We start from the raw sequence: 26223 nt of genomic DNA, 5'->3' as shown, positions 1-26223 counted from the left end.
GAAAACTGAGACTCAGAGACGGAGGGACTGGCCTGGGGCCACCGAGTGAGATGAGGGTGGCTCTCGGCATCTCCCAGGCTCTCACTAATTTCCTGGTCACCTGGTGCTCCCACTGGAACTAGGGGAATCAGGAAAATCAAAGCCCTCCCACCCCCCCTCCCCAGGGCTTGGGGTGGGTCCTGGGTGGGTCCTGGCAGAGCTGGGGCCAGAAGGGAGCTGTCAGGCCATACTGCTCCCTTCCTTGCAAGCGGTGCACTGCAAGGAGAAGGCCTTTATCTACAACGAGTGCATCGCCTGCTGCCCCGCCTCCTGCCAGCCCCGGGCATCCTGCGTGGACAGCGAGATAACCTGTGTGGATGGCTGCTACTGCCCCGACGGTATGCGAGGGGTGGTGTGGGTACCTGGCAGCCTCTTCCTGGCCTGACACGGATGGGCATGGAGCAAGGGCTCAGAGGATGCTTGTTTGCAGAATGAATGAAGGAACGAGCAATAAGTGAATAAATGAATGAATGGATGGCTTAAGGGAGGTGAGGGTAGGGGCAGAACTGTGGCTCTTGAGAGGTTCATCAGGGTGTTTAATTTCATTGGGACTGAGCTTTTTAAGGTGTGTAGATGAGGACAAGTCATTCAGTCATTCATTTATTCATTTATCACACATGAATTTGTTTAAACATTCATCCACATACTGTTTTCATGGTGTATACGTTTGCAGCACATCTATAGTGTGCAGCTCACGTGGCTAGGCTGGGGCTTAGGATAAAAAGTATAAAGATACAGTCATTGACTTTAGGGATCAAAATCAGGTTGCTGTGATAAGACACTTGCACACATGACTCTAGTCTGAGGCATAATCTGGTGAGGACCAGCTCAGCGGTTCAGACAAGAAGAGATATACGGATTCATTTCAAGAAGAGAGAATGTCAGGGAAGGCTTCCTGGAGGAGGTGGCACCTAAGCTGGTTCTAGATGCAGTGACAGGCTTTCGAGAGGTGGGGAGGAGAAGCTAGTCAGTATGCATTTTGTTTGGGGTGGGTTGTTCTCTGAGAAAGGTCTGGAAGTGGGGTTATTTGCTCAGAGGGGATTAATCATTTATGCAGGAGAAAGTTTGAAAGTGAGCTGGATGGTGAAAGAGTGTGGATGAGGTGCTGTTTTTCACAGGCCCTGGAGAGCCACGAAAGGGTTGTGAACAAGAATGGAGGTAAGTTAAGTGGGCCTTTGCTGTCACCCTAGGGCTGATCTTCGAGGATGGGGGCTGCGTGGCACCAGCTGAGTGTCCCTGTGAGTTCCACGGGACCCTGTACCCAACTGGTTCTGTGGTGAAAGAAGACTGCAACACCTGGTCTGTGTCCACTGTTGGGGAGAGGAGAAGGGGGAGGCGGTGACTTCTGGGGCTTTCCCTCAGGGCTGCCCCTCCAGGATCTGGGAGCCTGACCACATGGGAGCGCTCACTCAGCATCTCTGAGTCAGGAGATCTCATTATATCCACTCTATGGGTGGAATCTCCATCTCCCATTTTAGAGCTGGGAAAACTGAGGGCGGGGAGGAGCCCTGCGGACGCTGCAACCCTCCGACGTCTATCCTAGTCCTGGAGGGGTGAGCCCCTGCCCCCCTGGTCTCTGTGTTTCAGCACATGCACTGCGGGCAAGTGGCTGTGCAGCACATCTGTCTGCCCAGGTATGTCTGGCCCCATCTTGGACCTTACCCCCTACCAGTCCCACAGCTTTTAGGGCAAGGAAGCGCTGGGGGCCAGGCCTGCTGCTGGCGTGGGGTGGTCACTCAGTTCCATCGGCTCAGCACGCCCCTCTTCATTTCCTCAGAGCTGCTTTGCCTGATTAAGGGGTTTTGCTCCACCCCTGTTAGGGAGGGTTTTTCATGGGCTCCTTCCTGAGCGTGGGGGGCCTGGACCGAGACTGGTCTCCATGCTCGGGGCCTGGTCTCCTGTCAGAGGGAGATGCTCGGGGCAGGGCTGCATCTCCCTTCAGACAGGCCTGGGCGGGGGGCGGGCAGGGATCCAGACACTGCCCTCATACCCGAGGACAGGGTGCCGTCTTCTCTTCATGCTCAGAGCTGCAGGGCAAGGCACTCCCTGTGGGGCAGCTCCCCTGGGTTAGCTGCCTTTCTCTGCCCCTCAGCCGAGTGTTCAGTGACTGGCGACATCCACTTCACGACCTTTGATGGCCGCCGCTACACGTTCCCTGCCACGTGTCAGTACATCCTCGCCAAGAGCCGCTCCTCGGGCACCTTCACAGTGACACTGCAGAATGCCCCATGTGGCCTGGTAAGGGCTGAGACCCCAGACCTGAACCAGCCAGCCACCCCTGGCTGCCGCCCCCTAGAGAGGCTGGGGATTTAGGGCAGGGCCTCAGGTCCTTCCACAGCCCACTCATCCTGCTGTCCATTCTTTCTGGGCAGAGCCAGGGGGCAGCAGACTGGGTTCTGGCTCCAGAACATCTGCTAGCTGAGAGTCACTTCCCTGTCCTGGGCCTCATTGTTTTTTATTTTTTTAATTTTATTGGAATATAGCTGATTTACAATGTTGTGTCATTTTCAGGTGTACAGCATAGTGATTCAGGTATACATATACATATATTCATTCTTTTTCAGATTCTTTTCTTATATAGGTTATTACAGAATGTTGAGTAGAGTTCCCTGTGCTGTACAGTAGGTACTTGTTGGTTATCTATTTTATATATAATAGTGTGTGTATGTTAATCCCAAGCTCCTAATTTATCCCTCCCCGCCCCCCGCCACATTTCCCCTTTGGTAACCATAAGTTTTCAAAATCTGTGAGTCTGTTGCTGTTTTGTAAATAAGTTCATTTATATCATTTAAAAAAAATTAGATTCTACATATGAGTGATATCATATGATATTTGTCTTTCTCTGTCTGACTTACTTCACCTAGTATGATAATCTCTAGGTCCATCCAGTGTTGCTGCAAATGGCATTATTTCGTTCTTTTTTATGGCTGAGTAATATTCCATTGTATATATGTACTACATCTTCTTTATCCATTCCTCTGTTGATGGACATTTAGGTTGCTTCCATGTCTTGGCTGTTGTGAATAGTGCTGCAATGAACATTGGGGTGCATGTATCTTTTTGAATTATGGTTTTCTCCAGGGATATACCCAGGAGTAGGATTCCTGGATCATATGGTAGTTCTATTTTTAGTTTTTTTAAGGAAGCTCCATACTGTTCTCCGTAGTGGTTGTACCAATTTACATCCCTACCAACAGTGTAGGAGGGTTCCCTTTTCTCCACATCCACTCCAGCATTTACTGTTTGTAGATTTTTTGATGATGGCCATTTTGACTGGTGTGAGGTGATACCTCATTGTAGTTTTGATTTGCATTTGTCTGATAATTAGTGATATTGAGCACCTTTTCATGTGTTTTTTGGTCCATCTGTATGTCTTCTTTGGAGAAATGTCTGTTTAGATATTCTGCCCATTTTTTGATTGGGTTTTTTTTTGACAGAGAGCTGCATGAGCTATTTATATATTTTGGAGATTAATCCCTTGTCAGTTGCTTCATTTGCAAATATTTTCTTCCATTCTGTGGGTTGTCTTTTCATTTTGTTTATGGTTTCCTTTGCTGTGCAAAAGCTTTTAAGTTTAATTAGGTCCCATTTGTTTATTTTTGTTTTTATTTTCATTACTCCAGAAGGTGGATCAAAAAATATATTGCTGCAATTTATGTCAAAGAGTGTTCTGCCTATGTTTTCCTCTTAGAGTTTTATAGTGTCCAGCCTTACATTTAGGTCTTTGATCCATTTTGAGTTTATTTTTGTATACAGTGTTAGAGAATGTTCTAACTTCATTCTTTTACATGTAGCTATCCAGTTTTCCCAGCACCACTTATTGAAAAGACTGTCTTTTCCCCATTGTATATTCTTGCTTCCTTTGTCATAGATTAATTGACCATAGGTGCATAGATTTATTTCTGGGCTTTCTATCCTGTTCCATTGATCTATATTTCTGTTTTTGCATGAGTACCATACTGTTTTGATTACTGGAGCTTTGTAGTATAGTCTGAAGTCAGGGAGCCTGATTCCTCCAGCTCTGTTTTTCTTTTTTTAAATTAATTAATTAATTAATTTTTGGCTGTATTGGGTCTTCATTGCTGCACACGGGCTTTCTCTAGTTGTGGCAAGCGGGGGCTACTCTTTGTTGTGGTGCGTGGGCTTTTCATTGCGGTGGCTTCTCTTGTTGTGAAGCATGGGCTCTAGGCATGCGGGCTTCAGCAGTTGTGGCGCATGGGCTTAGTTGCTCTGTGGCCTGTGGGATCTTCCTGGAGCAGGGCTCGAAACCGAGTCCCCTGCATTGGCAGGAGGATCCTTAACCACTGCACCACCAGGGAAATCCCTAGCTCCGTTTTCCTTTCTCAGGATTGCTTTGGCTATTTGGGTTCTTTTGCATTTCCATACAAATTAAAAATTTTTTGTTCTAGTTCTGTGAAAAATGCCATTGGTAATTTGATAGGGATTGCATTGAATCTGTAGATTGCCTTGGGTAGTATAGTCATTTTGATAGTATTGATTCTTCCAATCCAAGAACACGGTATATCTTTCCATCTATTTGCGTCATCTTTGATTTCTTTCATCAGCATCTTACAGCTTTTAGAATACAGGTCTTTTGTCTCCTTAGGTAGGTTTATTCCTAGGTATTTTATTCTTTTTGATGCAATGGTGAAAAAAAATCTCTAAAATTGGTCTAATTCAACTTAATCTCTGCTTCCTTGGATTGTACCTTCAACATCTCTGTATTCGTTTATTCATTCGTTCATTCAGCATATACTGAACATCTATGTCTTCCAGAAGCTGTGTTGAGTCTTTGGGACTGGGATGAATTAGACCTGGCTCTGCCCTCCTGGACCTTACAGTTTGGTGCGTGAGGCAGACAAGTGACCCCCATAACCTACTATGTTACAGGAGCTGTGACAACATGGACAGTACAGAGTAGATCTGCATGGAGGAACTTTTCCCCGTTATTGTTTCACCCAGATGTCAGGTGGGAGGAGGAGGTGGATCAGGAAAGGCTTCCTAGAGGAGATGAGCCCTGAGCTGTGTCAACCACTTGTGAACATAACTGAGCAAAAGGCCAACCTGCAGGTCTGGGGTAGATGCGAACTTGTTTGTCTCTCAGTAGTGACTGCACTGTCCCTGAGCTGACCATGCTAGCCAACCTCACCAGTCCTGGTCTGGTGGCACTGAAGCCCCTTCTAGCATAGAGGAGCAGGGGCTCACACCCCTAGCCAGCGGGGCCACCCCCAGTCCTTCCTCCCTGCTGGCTTCTGCAGCCCCAGCACTGAGGGCCCTGAGTGTGAGCAGACATCAGCTGGACGTGCCCCTCGCTGGCCCTGGGGACCCATGCTGAGCTGTGGACTAGGTGGAGGGCTGGGCTTTCTCCCTCTTTAGGCCTCAGTGGCCCCCACCCCTTTCTCTGCCAGAGAATGGCCTGGCCCTGACCTTGGCTGCTATCTGAGTCAAGAGAATACTTGTCCTCAAAAGTTGGGTCACTCTCATCACATCCTGAGGGTGGCAAAAGGCAAGGCAGACAGACACAGCCCAGCTGGGCTCCTTCCCACTTATGGAGGTCTGGCGTCTTAGAATACCTGAGGGCTGTGGGACCTCGGGGGGTCCCTTACTCAGCCCTCTCTCTAACGGGTCCCTGACTGGCTGGCCAGCCTCAGCCTGAGGTAACCTGCTTCAGTGCTGGATGGCGCCTCTTGATAGCACGTTCTTTTTACCATGAGCCGGGTCTCCCCCTTGTGACGTCATCCATGCTGATGAACTGATGGAGGGCCAGCTTTGGGCCAGTCCTGGACTGGGCACGGTGAGGGTTACACAGATGAATCTGACCTGGTCTTACCTGCCAGGAGCTCACAGCCTGATGTGGGAGGTCCGTCACGTCCTCAGATCGGTTGCTTCAGTATGAGATACAACACCATCAGTGCTGTAAGAGGGGAGTTCTGTGAAGGAAGAAATACCCCTGTGGGGTAGAAGAAAGGAAGAGGGAAAGCCTCATGGCAGAGGTGGCATTTGAGCTGAGTGACCTAAAAAGTGGGCCTGGAAAGAGAAACAGAAATAAAATGTGTATATTTGAGGATGGGGAGGAAGGGCAATCCAGGAGGATTAGAGTACATGAGAAAGGCAGTGAGGTTGGAATGTTCTAGAATGCATTAACAGAGAAGCAGAAGGACTTGGCAACTGGCTGACTGTGGCTGGTAAAGTTAGGGGGGATGTGGGAGAGAAGCAGGAAAAGTCAAAGAGGAAGCTGTGACTTCAGTCTGGGTGAACAGAATGGGGTGGGGTGAGGACAGTAACGGAGAGGATGATGAAAACTACTGGCACAGTGCTAGGAACTTCCATCACTTTTGCATACAGCATCTAGTTTAAGGCTCAAAATACCCCCACTTGGTAGTTATTATTATTCTCCCTATTTTCAATATGATGAGACAAGCTTACAGAGGCTTGGGGCATTTCTGACAACCCACAGCCAGCAGGAGGAAGAGCTGAGCCCGACCCAAGGCTGGGTGTTGTCCAGAAAGCCTGTCACAACCTATTATTAACACCTTACGTTAATTACAGATAATGAGCCAGTATGGATACATCAGTAACTAAAGCCACACCTTATTCAGATTTCCTTAGTTTTTCACCTAATGTCATTTTTCTGTTCTAGGATACTATGTTACATTTAGTCATCACATCTCCTCAGGCTCTTCTTGGCTGTTATAGTTTCTCACACTTCATTTTTGATGACCTTGAAAGTTTTGAGGAATACTGGTCACTTACTTTGTAGAATGCCCCTCTTTTGGAATTTGTATGATGTTTTTCTCATGGTTAGAGTGGGGTTGTGGGTTTTGGGGAGGAAGATCGGAGGTAAGGTGTCCTTTTCATCACATCTTACCAAGGGTACACACTATCAACGTGGTTTATTATTGTTGATATGGACCTTGATCATCTAGCTGAGGTCATGTTTGCCACCGAGAAGTTACTCTTTTTTCCCCCTTTCCATACTGTTCTTCTCTTTGGAAGAAAAGTCGTTATGTTCAGCCCACACTTGAAGAATGGGGAGTTATGCTCCCCTCCTTGAAGGCACAGAATTTACGCAAGTTTTTCTGCAGATTCGTTTTTTTCTCCCTGATATATTTATTCAGTCATTTATATCAGCATGCGCTCGTGGATATTTATTTTATTTTATTTTATTTATTTATTTATTTGCGGTACGCGGGCCTCTCACTGTTGTGGCCTCTCCCATTGCGGAGCACAGGCTCCGGATGCGCAGGCCCAGCGGCCATGGCTCACGGGCCCAGCCGCTCCGTGGCATGTGGGATCTTCCCGGACTGGGGCACGAACCCGCGTCCCCTGCATCGGCAGGCGGACTCTCAGCCACTGCGCCACCAGGGAAGCCCTCATGGATACTTATTTTATAATTTGGTTTATAATCCAATACTTTTTAATTTTGTTACTCAGATTGTTCAGCTTTGGCCATTGGGCAGTCTTTCACGTGGCTCCTGTGTCCCTTTGACACACCTCCATCACTGTGTGTGTGTGTACGTACTTCCTTAACCTTTCGGCCCTACAACATGTACCAGGCTCATCTCGTATATTTCCTGTCCCAGTCCTAGAATCAGCCATTTCTGCAAAAATATTACCAGGCTTTCTTGGTTCCTTTTATTAGAGAATGGTGTCAGAAACCAAGACCTGGGCACACACTAGGTATGCTCATTGTTACTGGGGTATCATTTCTTTTAGGCCATTTCAGCTGGCAGAGAAAGGAAATATATGAATAACCCACGCATATCCTTGTCTAACCAACATATATACACATATCGATAAATATTTCTATAAATAACCATATGATGTGTGCTAATCAGGAGTTCATACTCATGTTCCAACTCTAAGGTACTGCCATATGGATCATTCTAGCCTCCTCCCCTCGCTTATCTCTAAACACCCACTCCAACAGTAAGAAACCTGGCTTCCATTATTCACCTGTTCATTTACCTAACTGTTCAATTCCAGTATACATGTAGGAGTATCAGAATTATTATCCTGTATCTCCATGGGAAATAACTTTATCAAGTAGAGTACAGTGCTTAGGCACAATTCCTTTTGCTCTTAGTCTTACAAACTCCATTTATTTCCAAAGTAACTTAGGTCAACAGCTTTCCCCAAAACCCCTTTAGTGAGGTTGCTTCATATATTTGTAATATATTAGATGCTTCTGTCACAGTCTGCATTCAATTCTGGGATCCCCTGACCTCCTACATGATTTTTTTAGATTGCACACATTAGCGTTCACTCTTTATGCTGTAAAGTTCTGTGGCTTTGACAAATGCAACCCCAAAGTATTTCATGCACTTTTCTTATATGTATCCAATAGGGAGGACCAACCACATGTTGTATCTCTATTTTGCAGAGGAGAGAACAGAGGTTTGTAGAAGTTAAGTGTGTTCTTTAGGGTCTTATGGTTTTCAGTGACATCAGGATTTGAACCTAAGAGTGACTAAAGGTGCAGGCTTTCTTCCTGCACCAGTGACATGTCCAGGGGGGACCAGAGGATAAGTGGGTTTGACAAAGAAGGTGATGTTTTAGGCACGATGATTTTGAGCTGTTTCAGGGATTGTCCCCTTGGGCAGAAACTTAAAAGAAAGGTCATAACTGGTTGTACAATGTCTTTCTGAAAAATTTCAAGCTCTGATCAGTTCATTTCAGTGCTTGATCGTATTACTTTCCTGTTACACTTTCTCTGGCTGTCTTTGAACTTAGGATAAAGTCCAAAAATATTACAAAGCTCTTCCTAAGCTGGCCCCTGCCTACCTCGTTTTTTTTTGTTTTTTTTTTTTAATGAATATGTTGAAGTCCTAACTCTTAATTAATTAATTTATTTTTGCTGTGTTGCGTCTTCGTTTCTGTGCGAGGGCTTTCTCTAGTTGTGGCAAGCGGGGGCCACTCTTCATCGCGGTGCGTGGACCTCTCACTATCGCGGCCTCTCTTGTTGCGGAGCACAGGCTCCAGACGCGCAGGCTCAGTAGTTGTGGCTCACGGGCCTAGCTGCTCCGCGGCACGCGGGATCCTCCCAGACCAGGGCTCGAACCTGTGTTCCCTGCATTAGCAGGCAGATTCTCAACCACTGCGCCACCAGGGAAGCCCTCTGCCTACCTCTTGAACCTTAAACCACTTTGCCCAGTGGGCTCTGACCCCTCTGGTCTTCTTTTACATCCTTGAATACAGTAAAAGCCTTCCTGTCAGGGATTTTGTACAGGTTGTTCCTTCTGCCTAGATGTCTTCCCCATTGCCTTCTTCCGTTACCCAGCCAGCTTCTATTGCATCCTTCTGATCTCAGCTCAAATGGCTTGAGCTTTTTTCCCATGCCTCAGTTTTCTGATCTGCATAATGGAGTAGTTAGTAGTACTTACTGAATAGGATTGCTATGATGATTAGGTGGGTAAATATGTTTAAAAATATATCAGAATGGTACTTGAACATAACTCTAAAGTTAGCTGTTACTATTATGTTATAATAATATTGTAGTATAACTGTTATATTATTGTTACGTTACTATTATCATTCCCTAGGATGACCTTTCCTATCTCTGCAGGCTAAGTCTCGTTCCCTCACTATATGCTTTCCTAGCACCCTACACCTCTTTTCAGCACTGATCAAAATAATAATTAACCAACTTTGTAATTACTTATTTAATGTCTGTATCCCACACGAATATCTATTCTTCTTGAGGGCAGGGACTATATCATTTTCATCATGTATGACTGTGTGACCATCTTCTGTGGAAGGGAGGTATGAATGGGCCCAATGTGTACTACCCATTTCAGAGATAAGAACCTGAGGCCTAGAGAATATTAGCTCATTTCCCGCCTGCTTATGAGTGGAGCGTGATACTCTGCAAGATGTGACACATAGAAAGAGCTACATAAACACCCATAAAAGGATGAAATTTAAGTCCTGGATTGCAGTCAAGTGGGGAGGCCAGTGTTTCTGGGGCTGGACTCTGGGTCATCTGGGGTCCATCTCTGCTCTGTGTCATAGCCTGAGGGTTGACTATCATTTTTATTTGTATTTTCCCAGTTCTGCCACTAACCTTCTCCAGTCTGTGCCTCTGCCTTACCATTCCCCAGATGAAAGCATTTGGTTAGAGGACCTCTAATGTCCTTTGGGCCTCTGTCACTGTGGGGAGGCTTCCCCTAGCCTCAGACTGTGCTGAAATCCCTGCCTTTGGAGGGCTCTGTTGGGACCAGCAGGCAAGACAGACTAACTCTGCCCCTTTGGCCTTCCTTTCTCTCTAGAACCAGGATGGAGTCTGTGTCCAGTCAGTGTCAGTGATTCTGCATCAGGACCCTCGGAGGCAGGTGACCCTGACCCAAGCAGGGGATGTCCTTCTGTTTGACCAGTACAAGGTCACCCCACCCTACACAGACGGTACGGCCCTGGTGGATGAGAGCTAGCTGAAAGGTGGCGGCCCAGGCTCTTCTGGCCAAAGGCACTGCCAGACGGGCAACAGCTCACATTCTAATACTGGGTGAATCAGGCCAGGGGGACACCTTGGTCCCAGGAACATGGACTCTGGACTTATAAAATTGTCTTTGTCCCCATCCCAACATGACAATGGGCTTCATGGCAGTATGATGGCTTCTCCTAACATTAGGATATTAATGGAGCTGTCTTCCATCCCTACTCTCACTATCTATTAATTATTATCCTTTCTGATTTCACAAGGTATTTGTGATAGCTCGTAGGAAGCACATCTAACAAAAATGGCAAAACTATTAAGAAATAAACTGGCACCAGAAAAAAATTAAAAAAGAAAAAAGGATAAGGGCTCAAGATTGAGAAAAGGGGAGATGGAAGAGTGTAAAGAGCCCTGCCCCCCGAAAAAAAGGCAAGCCACAAAATGTGTAAAATTCACTGCAACTGAATCTAAAACTTAAAATTGCTACAATTGAATCAGAAATCATATTGTGAGCTTCCTGGTAGTCACTGTGCGAAAAAAAAAAGGGTAGTTAACAGAATTCTCCTTTGCTAGAAAAGGAAACACACGACTTAGGGAGGCAAAGCTTTAATTGGCACTCGATGCTAGAAGAAATTTCTCAGCTGCCATGGTAGGTTATTCCTGGGTCCTGACTTAATCATTGAATAGGATTTTCTCAAGGCTCCCCAAACCAACCCCCAGGCAGAGCCTCACTGTGTGTGAAGACTGGGCTGGGTATGGGGGTCAGCGTGGGCCATGCAGGTGGTGGCGGTGGATGGGGTGATACTGTCTGAACCTCCTACATCCCCGCTCCGGTTCTGTGCCCAGACGCCTTTGAAATCCGGAGGCTCTCGTCCGTGTTCCTGCGCGTGAGGACCAACGTGGGTGTGCGGGTGCTCTATGACCGCGAAGGACCGCGGCTGTACCTGCAGGTGGACCAGCGATGGGTAGAAGACACTGTGGGCCTCTGCGGCACCTTCAACGGCAACACGCAGGACGACTTCCTGTACGTGCCCTGACCCGGAACTGGAAGGAGAGGGGGAGGCAGGCCCCTTAAGAGTGTGTGCGGGCGGGCTGGCCCTGCCTAGGAACGTTTCTCCCGGGCTGCCGTGGGCTCTCAGTGTTCCCAACGTGCACCATTGATTATTTAGTCCTCTACATTTAAATTTAAGTATGTTTCTTTAAAGCAGTGGTTCACAGTCTTTCTTGCGCCAAAGAATCATCCCGGGAGCTCGTTAAAATGCTGATTCCTGGGCCCCACTCCTCAAGAATCTGATTTAGGATACTGCCCGGGAATCTAATTTTTAATAAGCACCTCTGTGATTCTAGTCTGTGAGGTCTAGAGAGATACCTTGAGAAATACTGTTTTACAGTGAGGTCTTAATATGGGTGGACCTCAGGCTGAGTTTGATCTGGCTCACGGTTTTGTCTGTTTTAACTGGTAGTGAACACTTTTAGATGAGTGTGAGCCCCCAGTAAACCAATGATGCCCAAACCCTTGCTTTCTATCCCACCAGGCCATTTTAACTCACGTACCTTTCCTGCCTGGTGCTTGTGGTTTGCATCCTGTGAGCCTCCCCGTGTTCTGGGGAGGGCTATTTCCCATGGACCGACAGAGAGTTGAGAGAAAAGTCTATCTAGGCATGGACACAGTTGAGGAATTTGAGAGAGGACGAGAGTCTGACCTTCCAGAAGGGAGAACAAAGGGTTGATCTTGACGGCTGAAGGTTCTGGCCAGTCCTTCAAGTTACATGCGTTGGGTGATGCAGAAGGAAACATGAGAGGCTTTCTTCAGACAGAAATGAGAATTTGTTTGGAAAAGCAAGAACAGGAAAAACCTGAGAGCTTTTCCATGCATGTACATTTTAAAATGTAGCACCCTACTCTGCCTTGCCTGGTGGAGCTGATGTCAGCGCAGCTGGTTAGAATGGTGAGGGCAGACCTTGTTTAGTGTGGGCTGCTTGCCATGCTGCTAACCGTGAACTCTGGGTGGCAATACTGCTCTGTGTAACTTGAGTGTTCCCACTGCTCTGGAGCAATAACGTGCCTGTGGTGGGCGTCAGGCAGAACCTGCCCCTCGTGGACACTATGATCTCTCTCCATTTTACCGTCTACACCCAGTTCGGTGACCTTTGGAGACTGGTGTTGTCTAGGAAACATGCTTCTCCCCTTCCCCCTTTTATTGCCCCTCATGTGACTATTTCCCACCTGGAAAGAGAGGGAGGGCAAAGGAGTTTGGGGGAACTGCCCTTGGGGGAGGGAAGAGGAAGTCTTGATGTGGTGAAGTTTGGTTGATGGTGTCCCTGTTTATCTCTTTCTGACATGAAGAACTGGGGTGGGTGGTGAGGGGGACAGTGTGTGGCCTCAAGCCCGTTAGGAGCCTGTTGAACGTGATGGGTGTGTGTATGCACGCACATCTGTAATTGTATGTGTTTGAATGTGTCTGTGTAGATCCCCTTGGCTGTTTGCGTGTCTGGCATATATTTGTGTTCTGTGGGTGTGTGTGCGTGTGTGTACATGGGCAGGTGGATGCTTACCTGGGTGTATGCTGTACGTTCACTTGGGTGCACGTGTGCCAGTGTGTGAATGTGGCTCTGCCGTGGCTGCAGGTCCCCAGTGGGTGTGCCTGAGAGCACCCCACAACTCTTTGGCAATTCTTGGAAAACACTGTCCGCCTGCTTCCCGCTGGTCTCCGGCTCCCCGGTGGACCCCTGTGATGTGCACCTGCAAGCTGGTGAGGTGATGGGGGGGGGAGGGAGGATGGGTGTGACTGGTTTGAGAGAGATGAGATGGGAAGCTGGGCATGAGGATGTTGACCACATCGGGTAGGAGTGATCAGAAAGGAGAAGGTGCGGGGAGGGGACTGGGCTTCCCTTCTGGTGAGGGGCAGGCAGAAGGGAACCTCACGTCCTATCCCTGTCACCTACACATACATTTGTACCAGCTCCCCCATCCCAGGGCAAAAGTCTGAGGTCTCACAGTGGCCCCACCAGGCTCTACGCTCTCCTCCCATCCCCCTTATCTCACCTCCTCCCCCATCCACCTCCCACCCTCCCCCTTCCTCCAGCTGCACTGGCCTCCTTGCTCTCTTCCTACACGGCCTGGTCCTTCTCTCCAGGTCTTTGCACTTGCTGTTCCCTTCACCTGGAATGTTTTTCCCTCATAAACACATGCCTCACTCTCTCACCTCTTGCGAGTTTTTGGTCAAACATCTTTCCACTGAGGGCTTCGGACCACTGGGTTTAAAATCACAATTCTCCTCCCGCCCCAACTTGCAATTCCCATTCTTCTTCCTAGCTTTCTCTCTCTCCTTAGATTCTTCCCCTTTAATTTACTATATAAGTCGTCTAGTGATGGTCTCCTCCAACCAGAATGTCTGCTGTATGAGGGCAGGGACTTTTGTCTGTTTCGTTCACTCCCTTGACTCCTTCTGGCATATGGATTCATGCCTGGCATGAGGAATGCATTGCACGAGTGCCTGTGCATGGGCACACACATACACACACACTCCCGTGTACAGAGTCCCCTGAGCTGTGGGGAAGGACGGAGGGAGAGACTGGGGCCTGGGGCACCAGGCAAACCAGACCTCTGACCCTTGGCCCGTTTGTCTGTCTCCAGCCTCCTATGCCCTGCAGTCCTGCAGCGTGCTCACTGGGGAGCTGTTTGCGCCCTGCTCCACGTACCTGAGCCCTGTGCCCTACTTTGAGCAGTGCCGCCGGGACACTTGCCGCTGTGGGCAGCCCTGCCTGTGTGCCACGCTAGCCCACTATGCCCGCCTGTGCCAGCGCCATGGGCTCCCCGTCGACTTCCGTGCCCACCTGCCAGCCTGTGGTGAGCGCCCCACGCTTGTGTGCCCATGTGAGGACGGCTGGAGGAGCCGGAGCTCCAGATCTGAGTGTCCACCTGCCCCCCTGAACTCTCCCCTGGGACGTCCTACAGTCTCCTCCAGCCTAACACCCCTTCCTCCCAAACTGCTTCTCCTCCCGTGCTCTCCACCTCTGCCGAGGGCCCCCATCCATGGATTACCCAGGCCTGACACCTGGGCACGTGTCACCTCCAGTCCACCTCCAAGTCCTGTAAGTCTGGTCAACTGCAAGTTCAGCCAGTTCTCACCACCGCCATTGCCACCACCCTAGTCACAGCCACCTAACAGGTGTCCCTATAGCTTCTTCTCACTGCAGCCAGAGTGAACTTTCTAAAGATCACTGGCTGTGTGGCCCTCAGGTTTGAGTGCACACGTGGCTCAATGGGCCTGGGCTGGCCCGTACCCACCCCCACTCCCACCCCAGGCCACACACCTCTCCATGTCTTGGTCATCTCTGTGCCCCCAGCCCCAGCACAGGGCCTCACTCTCAGTAAGCTTTTAGCAAATGTTTGTTGAATAAATGGAAAAGGCACAGTATAGTAAGTCTCCTACGTATGAATGAGTTCCGTTCCTAGAGCATGTTCGTAAGTTCAGTTTGTTCGTAAGTCAAACAAAGTTAGCCTAAGGTACCCAACTAACACAATCGGCTGTATAGTACTGTACTATAATAGGTTTATAATACGTTTGCATCTTTGAAAGTTCATAACTTGAAGGTTCGTATGTAGGGGGCTTACTGTACTGGGAGTCAGGAGACCTGAGTTTTATTCCAGCCCTGCAGGTAACTTTCTGTGTATCTGTGACAAGGCCCTGCCCGTCTCTGAGTCAAAGTTTCTCCAGAGCTGGTTGGATTGGACCACATTAGAATCATCATGGGAACTTTTAAAAAATGCACCTGTCTGAGCCATATCCAGTATCAATTAAAACAATGTATCTGGCAGTGAGGGGCAGGGGTCAGCATTTTTAAAAGCTCCCAGGTGGCTTTGATGCGCAGCCAGGGTGAGAACAACTGGGCTTGGCAGTCTAGGTGGCTCTACTGGCCCTGACAGACTGTGGGAGACCCCAGGGGAGTGGGATGGTGTCCAGATGAGGAGAGGGCAACCCTGAGTCTTGGACAAAGGGCCCCTGGAGGGAGCACAATTGATCTTCATAACCCATGGAAGCGAGAGAGGCAGAAGTGTGTGTGTTTTTACAAACCTGTGCATGTGTGTCTGTGGGCGAGTGCAGGGCTGTCAGGGGGCAGTGATTTCCACTCCTTCCCCAGTATCACTACCTAAGAAGAATGCCCTGCAGAGAAAAGGAAATACCAATGGCAGGGTCCAGGCTGAACTTGGGAGGTGGGACCCACCTCTGTGGCTCTGCCATTCTGGTGTAGTGGGAGGCAGGCTGGTTTCAGATCTCAGCTGTGACCTTGACCTGCTGTGTGACCTTGGACAAATGTCTTAACTTCTCTGGTTCTCAGTTCTCCTCTTTATGATGATGACTCCACCCCACACAGTTGTGAGTAAGAGAGAAACAAAGCACAGTTACATTCCTCACTACAGCACTGTCCTGTGAGGCTACCAAGGAGTACAGCCCCTGTGTGGCTCCGTGTGGACAAACCTGCCAGGACCTAGCCGGCCCTGAGGCCTGTGGAGTTGATGGTGACGGCGACCTCAGCGGGGACGAGTGTGTGGAGGGCTGTGCCTGCCCACCAGACACCTATCTGGACACCCAGGCTGACCTCTGTGTTCCCAGGTGAGCAGGCTGGCTTGAGCTCTGTGTCAGGTGGTGATGAGGCTGGGGGTCTCCAGAGCATATGAAACTGGGGTGCCTGACTGGGCCTCTCATGACCCTACTTCATCTCACAATCTCGGGGCAGAGCTTGGAGGGTAAGCTGGGTCAGTGGTCGGGTGGGCTTCCTCTTCTAGACACCCCTCCCCCTTCCCTGGCCTCTCTTCTCAGCTCTGGCTCTTTGCTCCAGCCCAGAACAACCCCGCAGAGCCAACAGGGTCTCTGCCCTCATCTCTCCTCCCCTTCCACAAATCTTTACTGACCATGTATGTTCTAGACATTTCTAGGCCCCGGGAATTCAGCAACGAACAAAACAGAGTCCTGCCCTCACATTCTGGGTGGTGAGACAGATAATAAGCAAATAAACAGATCCTTCATGGGTCTGGTGGTGACAAGAGCTATAAAGCCAAATACAGCAGAGTGAGAACAGAGGGTCCTGGGACAGGGAGGGGTTACTGTTATGTCATATGAAGTGAGCATGGGAGGAAGGCCTTTCTGATGAGGTGACATTTGAGCAGAGATTTGAGTGAAGAGTGCTGTAGGCGGAGGGGCACAAGGGGAAGGCCCTGAGACCTGCCTGTGGGCATTCTCGGTGTGGCTAGAGGGCAGAGTTGCGGGGGAGGTGGGAGGTGGTGACCTCACCTCACAGGATCCTGGGGCTGACTGCCAAGGTCCTTGTTCCCCTCCAGGCCTATTTCTCCATCTGTAAAATGGTATCACATTCAACTGAATAATGGGGGAGCTGGAGAGAAGCCCCTTTAGGGAGCATATTTGATTCACTCACTTAGAGACCTTTTGTAGCTACAGTCCTCCCTTGAGATCCAGATGTGTGCCCTGCCCCGACCCCTTGAGTTTGAGCATTGCCAGAGAAGGGAGCCTCTGAGGGTTATATGGGGTGGAGGAGGATTTAGAGGGAGAAGGTGGTGAGAAGCACTGGGGTTGGATGAGTTCAGACATCCCTTCCAGCCCTCGACTGCTCTGCTTCAAGGCCTGCACTTGGCTGTAACCGGCAGGTGCCATGGGAGGTATGTGAGAAGGCAACACAGCCTTTGGCCTCAGATGACCTACAAAGAGGAGGCTGCAGAGACGGTAGCATAAGGTTCTCCGCCTTATGCTAGAAAGATGACGTATTTGGAGGGCCTAGCCTGGTGTTCACAGTATTTTAACAACCTGTGTGGTATAGGCACTGAGCCATCAGAACGGATGCTGGGTCTGAATGCCCCTGGCTGGCTGAGGGGTGGGGCCCCTGTCCTTGGCTGTTCCTGCCCCAGCTCCTGAGCTGGCCCACCTTTCTCTGTTCCCGGCTTGTATAGGAACCAGTGCTCCTGCCACTTCCAAGGAGTGGATTATCCCCCTGGAGACAGTGACATCCCATCTCTAGGCCACTGGTGAGCTCCCTAGACAGCAGCACTATTATCTTCTCTTTATTATTATTATTTTTTAATTTTATTTAAAAATTTTTTTTGTGGTACGCGGGCCTCTCACTGCTGGGGCCTCTCCCGTTGCGGAGCACAGGCTCCGGACGCGCAGGCTCAGCGGCCATGGCTCACGGGCCCAGCCACTCCGTGGCATGTGGGATCTTCCCGGACCGGGGCACGAACCCGTGTCCCCTGCATCGGCAGGCGGACTCTCAACCACTGCGCCACCAGGGAAGCCCTATTATTATTATTTTTAATCTTAGTCTGGCTGCGCCGCAGGGCATGTGGGAACTTCCCAGACCAGGGATCGAACCCGCGCCCCCTGCAGTGGAAGCATGGAGTCTTAACCACTGGACCACCAGGGAAGTCCTATTATCCTCTCTTTAAATGGAAGTTGCTGACTAAAGAAAATTCAGCAGTGCAAAACTTTCCATGAAGCGACACCCACCCTCCCCCTCTGCACAGGGAGCCAGGGACAGAAGTGGGCATGTCCTTCTGAATCCTGCAGTAACCTGAGTGCAGTAACTCGAGGTCTCCAGGCCCTGCAGTGACTGGGTGGGCTGATCCCAGTGCCTCTCTCTCTCTCTGCAGCCACTGCAAAGATGGGGTCATGAGCTGTGGTAGCAGAGCCCCAGGTAAGGGTGACAGGGAGGGTGGGGCCTCCTTCACGGTAGTGGGGTTGTGGAGCGCTCTAGGACAGACCAGGACAGGGACACCCCACCCCAGGTCTTGTGCCACACTGAGCCTTCTGTGTTCTTTGCCCTCTCGGGAAAGGTTCCAGCTTGGAGGGTGGCATTGTGAAATCCTGTCCCAACCTCAGCCCCACTCAAGTGGCTGTCCCTCCTGCTTCTCGAGAAGATGCTGAGACTCCATCTCCCTCAGGGGTAACCAGTTGGGGTATCTGGACAGTCCCTTGACCTCCCCTGGGTCCTGGATTTCCTCTGTCTGAACCATCACGTGTCTACTGAGGCTGACTCTGTGTCCAGTGCGGGATGTGGGATCACAGCAGTGGGGAGGATAGGCTGAGCCTTTGAGATGCTCACAGGCAGTAGAGATGGGGGCATCAGGGTGGCACCCTGGTGGATCAGCCTGTGAGGACCTTGGAGGTGGTAGGGCAAGGAGGCTGGAGCCTTCAGGGAGGACCTCCTGGGGTGGATGGTGCCACTAAGTATGGAGGTTGGCACAGAGGAGATCAGAGAATAATCATATGGCAGGTGGCAAAGAGCAGGGCCTCCAAACTCAGGTAGCCCTGGGTTCAAATCCTGCCCAGCACTCACTACCTGTGCAGCCCTGGGTAACTCACTTCACCTCTCTGAACCTTCGCTTCCTCTTTTGTATATAACCTAGATTCCTATGTTCTCCCCACGTTTTGTGTATTTCCCTGAGAGTGTTTTTCTTTTTGTTGTTTCTGGCTTCAGGTTTCTGCCCTTTAGGACTTTTATTTCATCTCCTGTAGCTATCCCTTTCTCTCTGTTCCATCCCAGGGTGGGCATAGAACTCAGACCCCCTTTATTGATTTTCCTAAAAAAGATCGCTCACATGGTATAAGTGTATACGGCCGACACGACTGAAGGCTCTGGGAGAGAGAGTGGGTTTATGTCACAGAAATACAGGTAAATGGGAAGTTGACTTCCATGTTGTTAAAAGTCCCCTGGCCACCTGCCACACTGCATGGCTATCCTCTTTCTGGCTCCTCTTCTGGTCCCTCTGGGGCACTTCCTCTCACCTTATCATGCCTTTGAAAGCAGAAGTGACTTCTCTCCGTTATATGGGAAAATAGGGGATAGTAATACCTCACAGAGTTGTTGCAGGATTGAATAAGAAAATGCCCATGAGGGCCCTGGAACAGTACCTGGTGGAAAGGACATGTCCAGTAATTGGTACTGGTGGTGGTTGTCCTATTGTGGGACAGCACATACCCCTCCTGCCCACTGTGATGTGCGCTTGGGAACCCAAGGAATGCCTCAGGGGCAGCAAGGGCATGAGAAAGCATCAGAGCCCCATCTCTGCCTGCATCCTCCAGATGCTGGTCCCCAGGTCTCCCTGGCCCCCCCTGCCGCCCAGGAACCCACCCCAGGCCCAGGTGTTCCAAGCATCCTGCTGAGTGTCCAGGCTCTTGCCAGCACCACCCTCTCCTCTTCCAGCTGCTGCCTGTCCAGCAGGCCAGGTCTTCGTGAACTGCAGTGACCTGCACACCGACCCTGAGCTGAGCAGAGAGAGGACGTGTGAGCAGCAGCTGCTGAACCTGAGCCTGAGCGTGCCAGCCCGTGGCCCCTGCCTCTCAGGATGCGCCTGTCCCCAAGGGTATGTATCTGTGTTGCAATGGGTTACCACTCCCGAAGGCTGGCAGAACCAGGGAGCATAACGTGGAGTGAGGGGCAGGGAAAACCTCACACAGCCTTGCAGGGAGGCACCAGCCCACAGCTGGCCAGTGACCGTATAATGACTAGCGAGAATCTGAGAAAGATCAGGAGGGTGGGGAGCCAAGCCGGAGGGGGGTCCACCTGCCTCTGCTTCTCACCAGCATGTGGCCTTGGACAAGGAAGGGGCCTAGCTCCTTTGAGGCTTAGTTTTTCATCTGTAAAATGGGAATAATAATACTTCCTACCACCTCAAGAGATTGTTGGAGGATTAAGTGAGGTGCCAACCACTGGGTGGGTGCCGGGCATACCCTAGAGGCCTCATGGGCTAAAGCCTATGAGAGAGGAAACCCGTGTTTAGCTCTCAACCTTCATCCCTGCAAAATTCTGACCAGGTGGAGGGCTCAGGCCCCTGTAATACTTGAAAAAGAAAGGCCCCACCCTGTGGAAGTAGTCTCCCTCCTGGGTGCCCGAGATGCTGCCATCACAGCTGGGTGATCTGCATGAGCTGAGTTTTGTAGGTCGCCTCATTGATGCTCTGCGTGCCGAGGTGGCTGCAGGGGCCCAGCGCCCCGCTCTGCCAGTTCTCGTTCCTGATGCTGGTCTTGCTTCAGGTCTAGGCTGAGAAGACAGTTGGGCACCTCATCCCATGACTTGGCAGCACTGGGTTGTGTCCTCAGCCTGTGCGGAGAACAGGGCTAAACTGGGAGTCCCAGCCCAGGCCTGGCAGCCAAAGGACGTGAGAAGGGGGTCAGAGCTTCTAGGGTGGGAAAGGGAGGGAATAGTCAGTTGGAGTTTTGCTGTTTATAAAACACCTTGATATAATGATCTCCTTCAATCTCAGAGCATCCTCGGGAGAAAGGAGGGGAGGATCATTATTCCCATTTTGCAGATGAAGACACTGAGGCCAAGGGTGGGGTGCAGGGAAGTGGTCTGCCCAGAGATCCATGACTCAAACCCAACTCTGCTTACTGCAAACCCTGCGCTTTGGCCAGAGCGTGCTGGCTCTGCGAGGCCTGGAGCCTGGTCCCCTACACAGAGGTCATGATGTGGTTTATGAGCCTGCCCTTTCCCAGGCAAGGGCATCCACAAGGGAGCCCTGTGAGGTTTGGAGAACGCGCACAGGACCCTAGGCCCAAGACTCTGCATTTCTAACAAGCTCCCAGGGGTTGCTGATGCTGCTGGTCTAGGAGCCACACTTTGAGTAGCAAGGTTCTAAAGCAATGTCCAACATCAGGGATTAGTTTAACTCAGAAGATCCCGAAGCCAGAGTGGGGCTTCCTTTTCAGTCCCCAGGCTCCAAAGGGTAGGATAGGATGTGAAGATTTCTAAGGGCTCGGTGACTTTTGACAAGTTACATGACCTCTTGGGCCACAGTTTTCTTGTCTGTGAGGCCCGGCTGGCTGTTTGCAGGACCAGTCTGAGCAGGACAGTACCTGAATCCTCTTCCTCTGCTTCTGGCCTCCCAAAGTTCAATCCAGGTCCTGGCGCTGTGCTAAGAGCATCCACGGTCCAGAGGACTTAATGTTTGTCACTAGCTGTGTGATGTCGGACAGGTCACTTAATGTTTATGAGCCTGAGTTTGCTCACCTGTGAATTGAGGACAGTAACACCTACGGTGCAGGATTCTTGTGAGATTTAAAGAAGACAGCGGCTGCAAGGAGCCGGGCACAGTAAGTGCTCCAGAGAAACTCGTTCTCTTCCCCTTCTTAGTGTTGAACCCCCATCACCTCTTGGGGTATTTGCCCTAGTGGCTCACGTGTTGTATCAAATGCCCTATGAGGAGCTTATACACACTCCACAGGGGCTTGTCAAAGGGAAATTGTTACAGTCTCAACTTTTAAAGGAAGGACAGGCATTTCCTGCCATAGTGGAACATTCTCCTGGGAGCCGGGATAGGGCTCCCAGTGATAAGTAACAACCCCTGCCTGGGGCCCTCTGGGCCTCTGGTCCCTGTGCCCCTCCCCGTGGTGTTTCTTAGACTCTCTGGGTGTGTGTCATCCTCCTGGGCCACTGCAGGGATCTGGGGCTGTCTGTGCTGCTCCAGGTTCCTTTGCATGTTGGAGCTGAGCCAAGGGCTCTGGGGCCACTAAGTAGTGTAGCCCAGTGGTTAGGAGCATGAACTCTGGAGTCAGGCTTGAGTTCTGATTACACCACTTACTGGGTGAGTCAGTTAACTTCCCTGAGGCTCAGTTTCCTCACCTGTAAAATGGCACAGAATAAGCACTCTATGTGAGTGATGGCATTGTCTTTCTTCACCTAGATCCCATGCATGTGCAAATGCTCCCTGAGGGGGGTCTGGAACAAGAGGGTCCCTTAACAGTTAAGGAGAGGGTGCTCCACAAATTGAGGGCACCTTGAAGACAGAGGCCAGAGCTTCTCTCTGCATGCTCCCATCTGTGGTGGGCACACAGAAGGTGCTAGGGATGCAGGCAGGTCTGCAAAAGGCCAGGAGGGAGCAGTGGATGGTAGGCGGCAGGAAGGGTCCCCTCCCCGGGTGGATGGTGGGGGCCGGGGAAGGGCCTGGGGGTGAAGATGGAAGGCAGTGAGCCAGCCCATCACTGGTGTCTGATGCAATTATGGAGAAAGGAAGGGTAAGAAACCAATATTTATTGTGTATCTACTAAGTGCTAGGCAGTGCGCCCAGGTCTATAATTAAATTCTCGTAATGACCTTGGGAAGAAGGCGTCGTTATCCCCGTTTCATACATGAAAAACTGGAGGCTTAGAAAGGTTAAGCGGCTTCAGGTAGAGCACTGTGGATTAAGCACATGCTTTTTTTATTATTTTCCTGCTTCCTCTGACAATCGCGATGAAATGTTGGTAATAGAGTAGAAAGTATAAATCACCAGGGACAAAGGGAGCAGGGATGGGATGACAGTGGCGTGAGATGGGTCAATAGTTTTTGAAGAAGGAACGAGGGTGGCTGTGTAGAAACTGACCTTGCAGAGCAGAGGATGACAGCTGAGGCTTGTAGAGAAGGAAGGCCAAGGAGAAACAGCCTAAATGGTGTTGATGGCTTGAGGAACAGGAGGCTCCAGGCATCTCAGAAAGAGGGGTGGTGGGAGCAAGACAGGAGGATGAGGTGCAAGTCTGAGTAAGGAGCAGTTAAACTCCCGGATTCCCTGACCCCATCCAGCAGAGAAAGGTGGTAAGAGTTTCTAGAAATGTCAAGTCAGAGGCTTTGATCTCAGGGACACAGGCAGGGATGAGATGTAGCGTGAAAATAGGGAGATTGACTGAAACCCTGCTGGGACCCAGCCTTCCTCCCCAGCTTGGTTCCCAGGATGGTGGCATCAAAGTTTTTGCCTCTCAGGCCAGAAATGAAAGATGATTCTTCTCCTGCAAATTGGCTGGGCCAAGAGAAAAAAAACTCTAGAAACTGACATTTTGGGAGTTCCACAACAAAAATGATGCCCCCCCCTTAAATATGGAGCTTCCAATCAATGTTTCGTGTCTCACTCTATTTCCTTTTAATTTTTTAAAAGTGAGGCATAATTTATATACAGTAAAACACACAGATTATAAGTATACAGTTTGCTAAGCTTTGATAAATTTATACCCTCTTGTAACCCACACCTCCATCAAGATAGAGAACACTTCTTTCCCCTCAAAAAATTCCTTCGAGCCCTATGCTTTTTCCTAGTTAGTGCCTCCCCCATCCCTCCACCATAGTTCTTTATTTTGGCATAGATAGTCTCTGCCTGTTCTAGAACTTCATGAAAGTAGAATCATGCAGTATCTACCCTTTGATGTCTGGCTTCTTCTCCTTAGCTTATGTCTTTGAGGTTGATCCATGTTGTTGCATTTTCCAGTAGTTTGTTTCTTTTTATTGCTTAGTAGTATTCCATTGTATGAATATACAATAGTTAATTTATCCACTCAAATGTTGATGCATATTTGGGTTATTTACAGTTTGGGCTATTTTAAATAAGGCTGCTTTCTCTTGGATGAACACGTCAGCATGGAATTGAGTCCTAGGGTAGATGTATGTTTAACTACGTAAGAAATTGCCAGATTACTTTCTAAAACATTTGTACGACTTCACCTTCTCATTGCGTGAGAGTTCTGCCTGCACCATATTCTCACTAACACTTGATGTTTTCAGTCTTTCTCATTTTTGTTATTTTAGTGAGAACATAGCCGAATAGCATTATGGTTTTAATTTGTATTTCCCTAATGACTAATGATGAGTACTTTTTCATGTGTTGTTTGGCCATTTGTATATCTTCCTTTGTAAAGTGTCCATTCGAGTCTTTTGCCTACTTTTTATTTAGCTGATTTTTTAAAAAATTGAGTTGTAGGGACTTCCCTGGAGGTGCAGTGGTTAAGACTCCACACTTCCAATGCAGGGGGCCCAGGTTTGATCCCTGGTTGGGGAACTAGATCCCGCATGTATGCTGCAACTAAGAAGTCCGCATGCTGCAACTAAAGATCCCACGTGCCACAACTAAGACCTGGTGCAGCCTAAATGAATAAGTAAATAACTTTGCTTGTAAAAAAAAATTGAATTGCAGAAGTTATAGATTCTGGATGCAAGTCCCTTGTCAGACATCTGTATTGCAAATATTTTCTCCCAGTCTGTGGTTTGCCTATCCATTTACTTACAGTGTCTTAATATGTCTAAAAACTTCTGATGAGCAGAAGGTTAAAATATTGGTGATGTTTACCTTATCACTTTTTTCTTTATGATTAGTGCTCTCTGTGTCCTAAGAAATCTTTGCCACAGTTCCAAAGATATTCCTCTACGTTTTCCTCTAGGAGCTTTATAAATTTTGCTTTTACATTTGGATCTATAATCTATCTAAAATTATTGTATTTTTGTATATGCTGTAAAATGGAGTTGTTTCATTTTATTTTTTCTGATGGATATCCAGTGGTTCTAGCCGCATTTAAAAAAAGACTTTACTTTCCCAATTGAATTGTTTTGGCACCTTAAAAAAAAATCAATTGACTATATAAATGTTGGTCTATTTCAGGACTCTTTATTCTTTTTTTTTTAACATCTTTATTGGAGTATAATTGCTTTACAATGGTTTGTTAGTTTCTGCTTTATAACAAAGTGAATCAGTTATACATATACATATATTCCTATATCTCCTCCCTCTTGTGTCTCCCTCCCACCCTCCCTATCCCACCCCTCTAGGTGGTCACAAAGCACCGAGCTGATCTCCCTGTGCTATGCAGCTGCTTCCCACTAGCTATCTGTTTTACATTTGGTAGTGTATATATGTCCATGCCACTCTCTCACTTCGTCCCAGCTTACCCTTCCCCCTCCCCATGTCCTCAAGTCCATTCTCTACCTCTGTGTCTTTATTCCTAGGACTCTTTATTCTGTTCCATTGATCTATTTGTCTATCTTTAGGCCAATATCACACTGTCTTGATTTTTGAAGGTTTATAGTAAGTCCTGAAATCAGAAATTGATAGTGTTCTGACTTTGTTCCTTTTCAAAGTTTTTTTTGGCACTTTTAGGTCTTTGAATTTCCATGTAAATTTAGGACCAGCTTGTCAATTTCTACAAAACAGCCTCTGGGATTTTGATTGGGATTGTGCTGAATCTATAGGTCACTTTGGGAGAACTGACATCTTCATACTAGTGAGTCCTCTGATCTGCAAATATGTCATTATTGCTCCATTTACTGGGCCTTCTTTAATTTCTCTCAGCAGTGTTGCATAGTTTTCACCTAAAGTTTTGCACATTTGTCATTGAATTTATTTATAGATATTTGGTATTTTTGTCTTTCATTCCATCTAAGTTGTCAAATTTATAGGCCCATCTATGATGATTTTTCACCTAGTCTATCAGTAATGGAGAAGAACGTTGAAATCTCCAACTATAATTGTGCTTTTGTCTCTTTTCTCCTTTTAGTTCTATGAGTTTTTGCTTCTGTTTTTGAAGCTCTCATACTTGGTGCATGCCCATTTAGGATTCTTATGTTCTCTTGATAAATTGACTCTTTTGTTATTATGAAATAGCCCTCGTTATTGCTGTAAATACTACTTATCTTGAAGTCTACTTTGTCTAATGTTAATATGGCCACTGTGTCTTGTGACTAGTGTTTGCATGGTATCTTTCCCCATCATTTTACTCTTAGCTTATCTGTGCCTTTATATTTCAACTGTGGCTTTTGTAAACAAAATATAGTTGGGTCTTGCTTTTTTCACCAGTGTTACGGTTTCTCCCTTGTAATTAGAGGGTTTATGCATTTGCCTTTAATGTAATTGGACTGAGTTTAATACTACCATCTTGTTATTTGTTATCTGTTTGTCCTGTCTTTCTTTGTTTTTTCTTCTTTTGGGTTCAGTATTTTTTAGTATTC

The 26223-nt window shown here is 48.6% G+C and overlaps 1 protein-coding gene across 1 annotated transcript in view; it reads left to right on the top strand.

Moving 5' to 3' along the window:
• Positions 1-26223, top strand: part of OTOG (otogelin) — an 86932-nt gene that overhangs the window by 12993 nt on the left and 47716 nt on the right. The window contains exons 12-23 of the mRNA XM_030831514.2: positions 249-377; positions 1230-1338; positions 1627-1673; positions 2132-2277; positions 10308-10440; positions 11318-11495; positions 13099-13223; positions 14108-14320; positions 15896-16088; positions 17438-17512; positions 18134-18177; positions 19687-19846. Of these exons, the coding sequence (XP_030687374.2) occupies positions 249-377; positions 1230-1338; positions 1627-1673; positions 2132-2277; positions 10308-10440; positions 11318-11495; positions 13099-13223; positions 14108-14320; positions 15896-16088; positions 17438-17512; positions 18134-18177; positions 19687-19846 (1552 nt within the window). The remainder of the gene's footprint in view (positions 1-248; positions 378-1229; positions 1339-1626; positions 1674-2131; positions 2278-10307; positions 10441-11317; positions 11496-13098; positions 13224-14107; positions 14321-15895; positions 16089-17437; positions 17513-18133; positions 18178-19686; positions 19847-26223) is intronic.

This window comes from Globicephala melas, chromosome 8 (genome assembly GCF_963455315.2).
Source record: "Globicephala melas chromosome 8, mGloMel1.2, whole genome shotgun sequence".
Lineage (NCBI taxonomy): Eukaryota > Metazoa > Chordata > Mammalia > Artiodactyla > Delphinidae > Globicephala > Globicephala melas.
The sequence above is the reverse complement of the archived record's forward strand: the minus strand, read 5'-3'. Positions and strand labels throughout refer to the sequence as shown.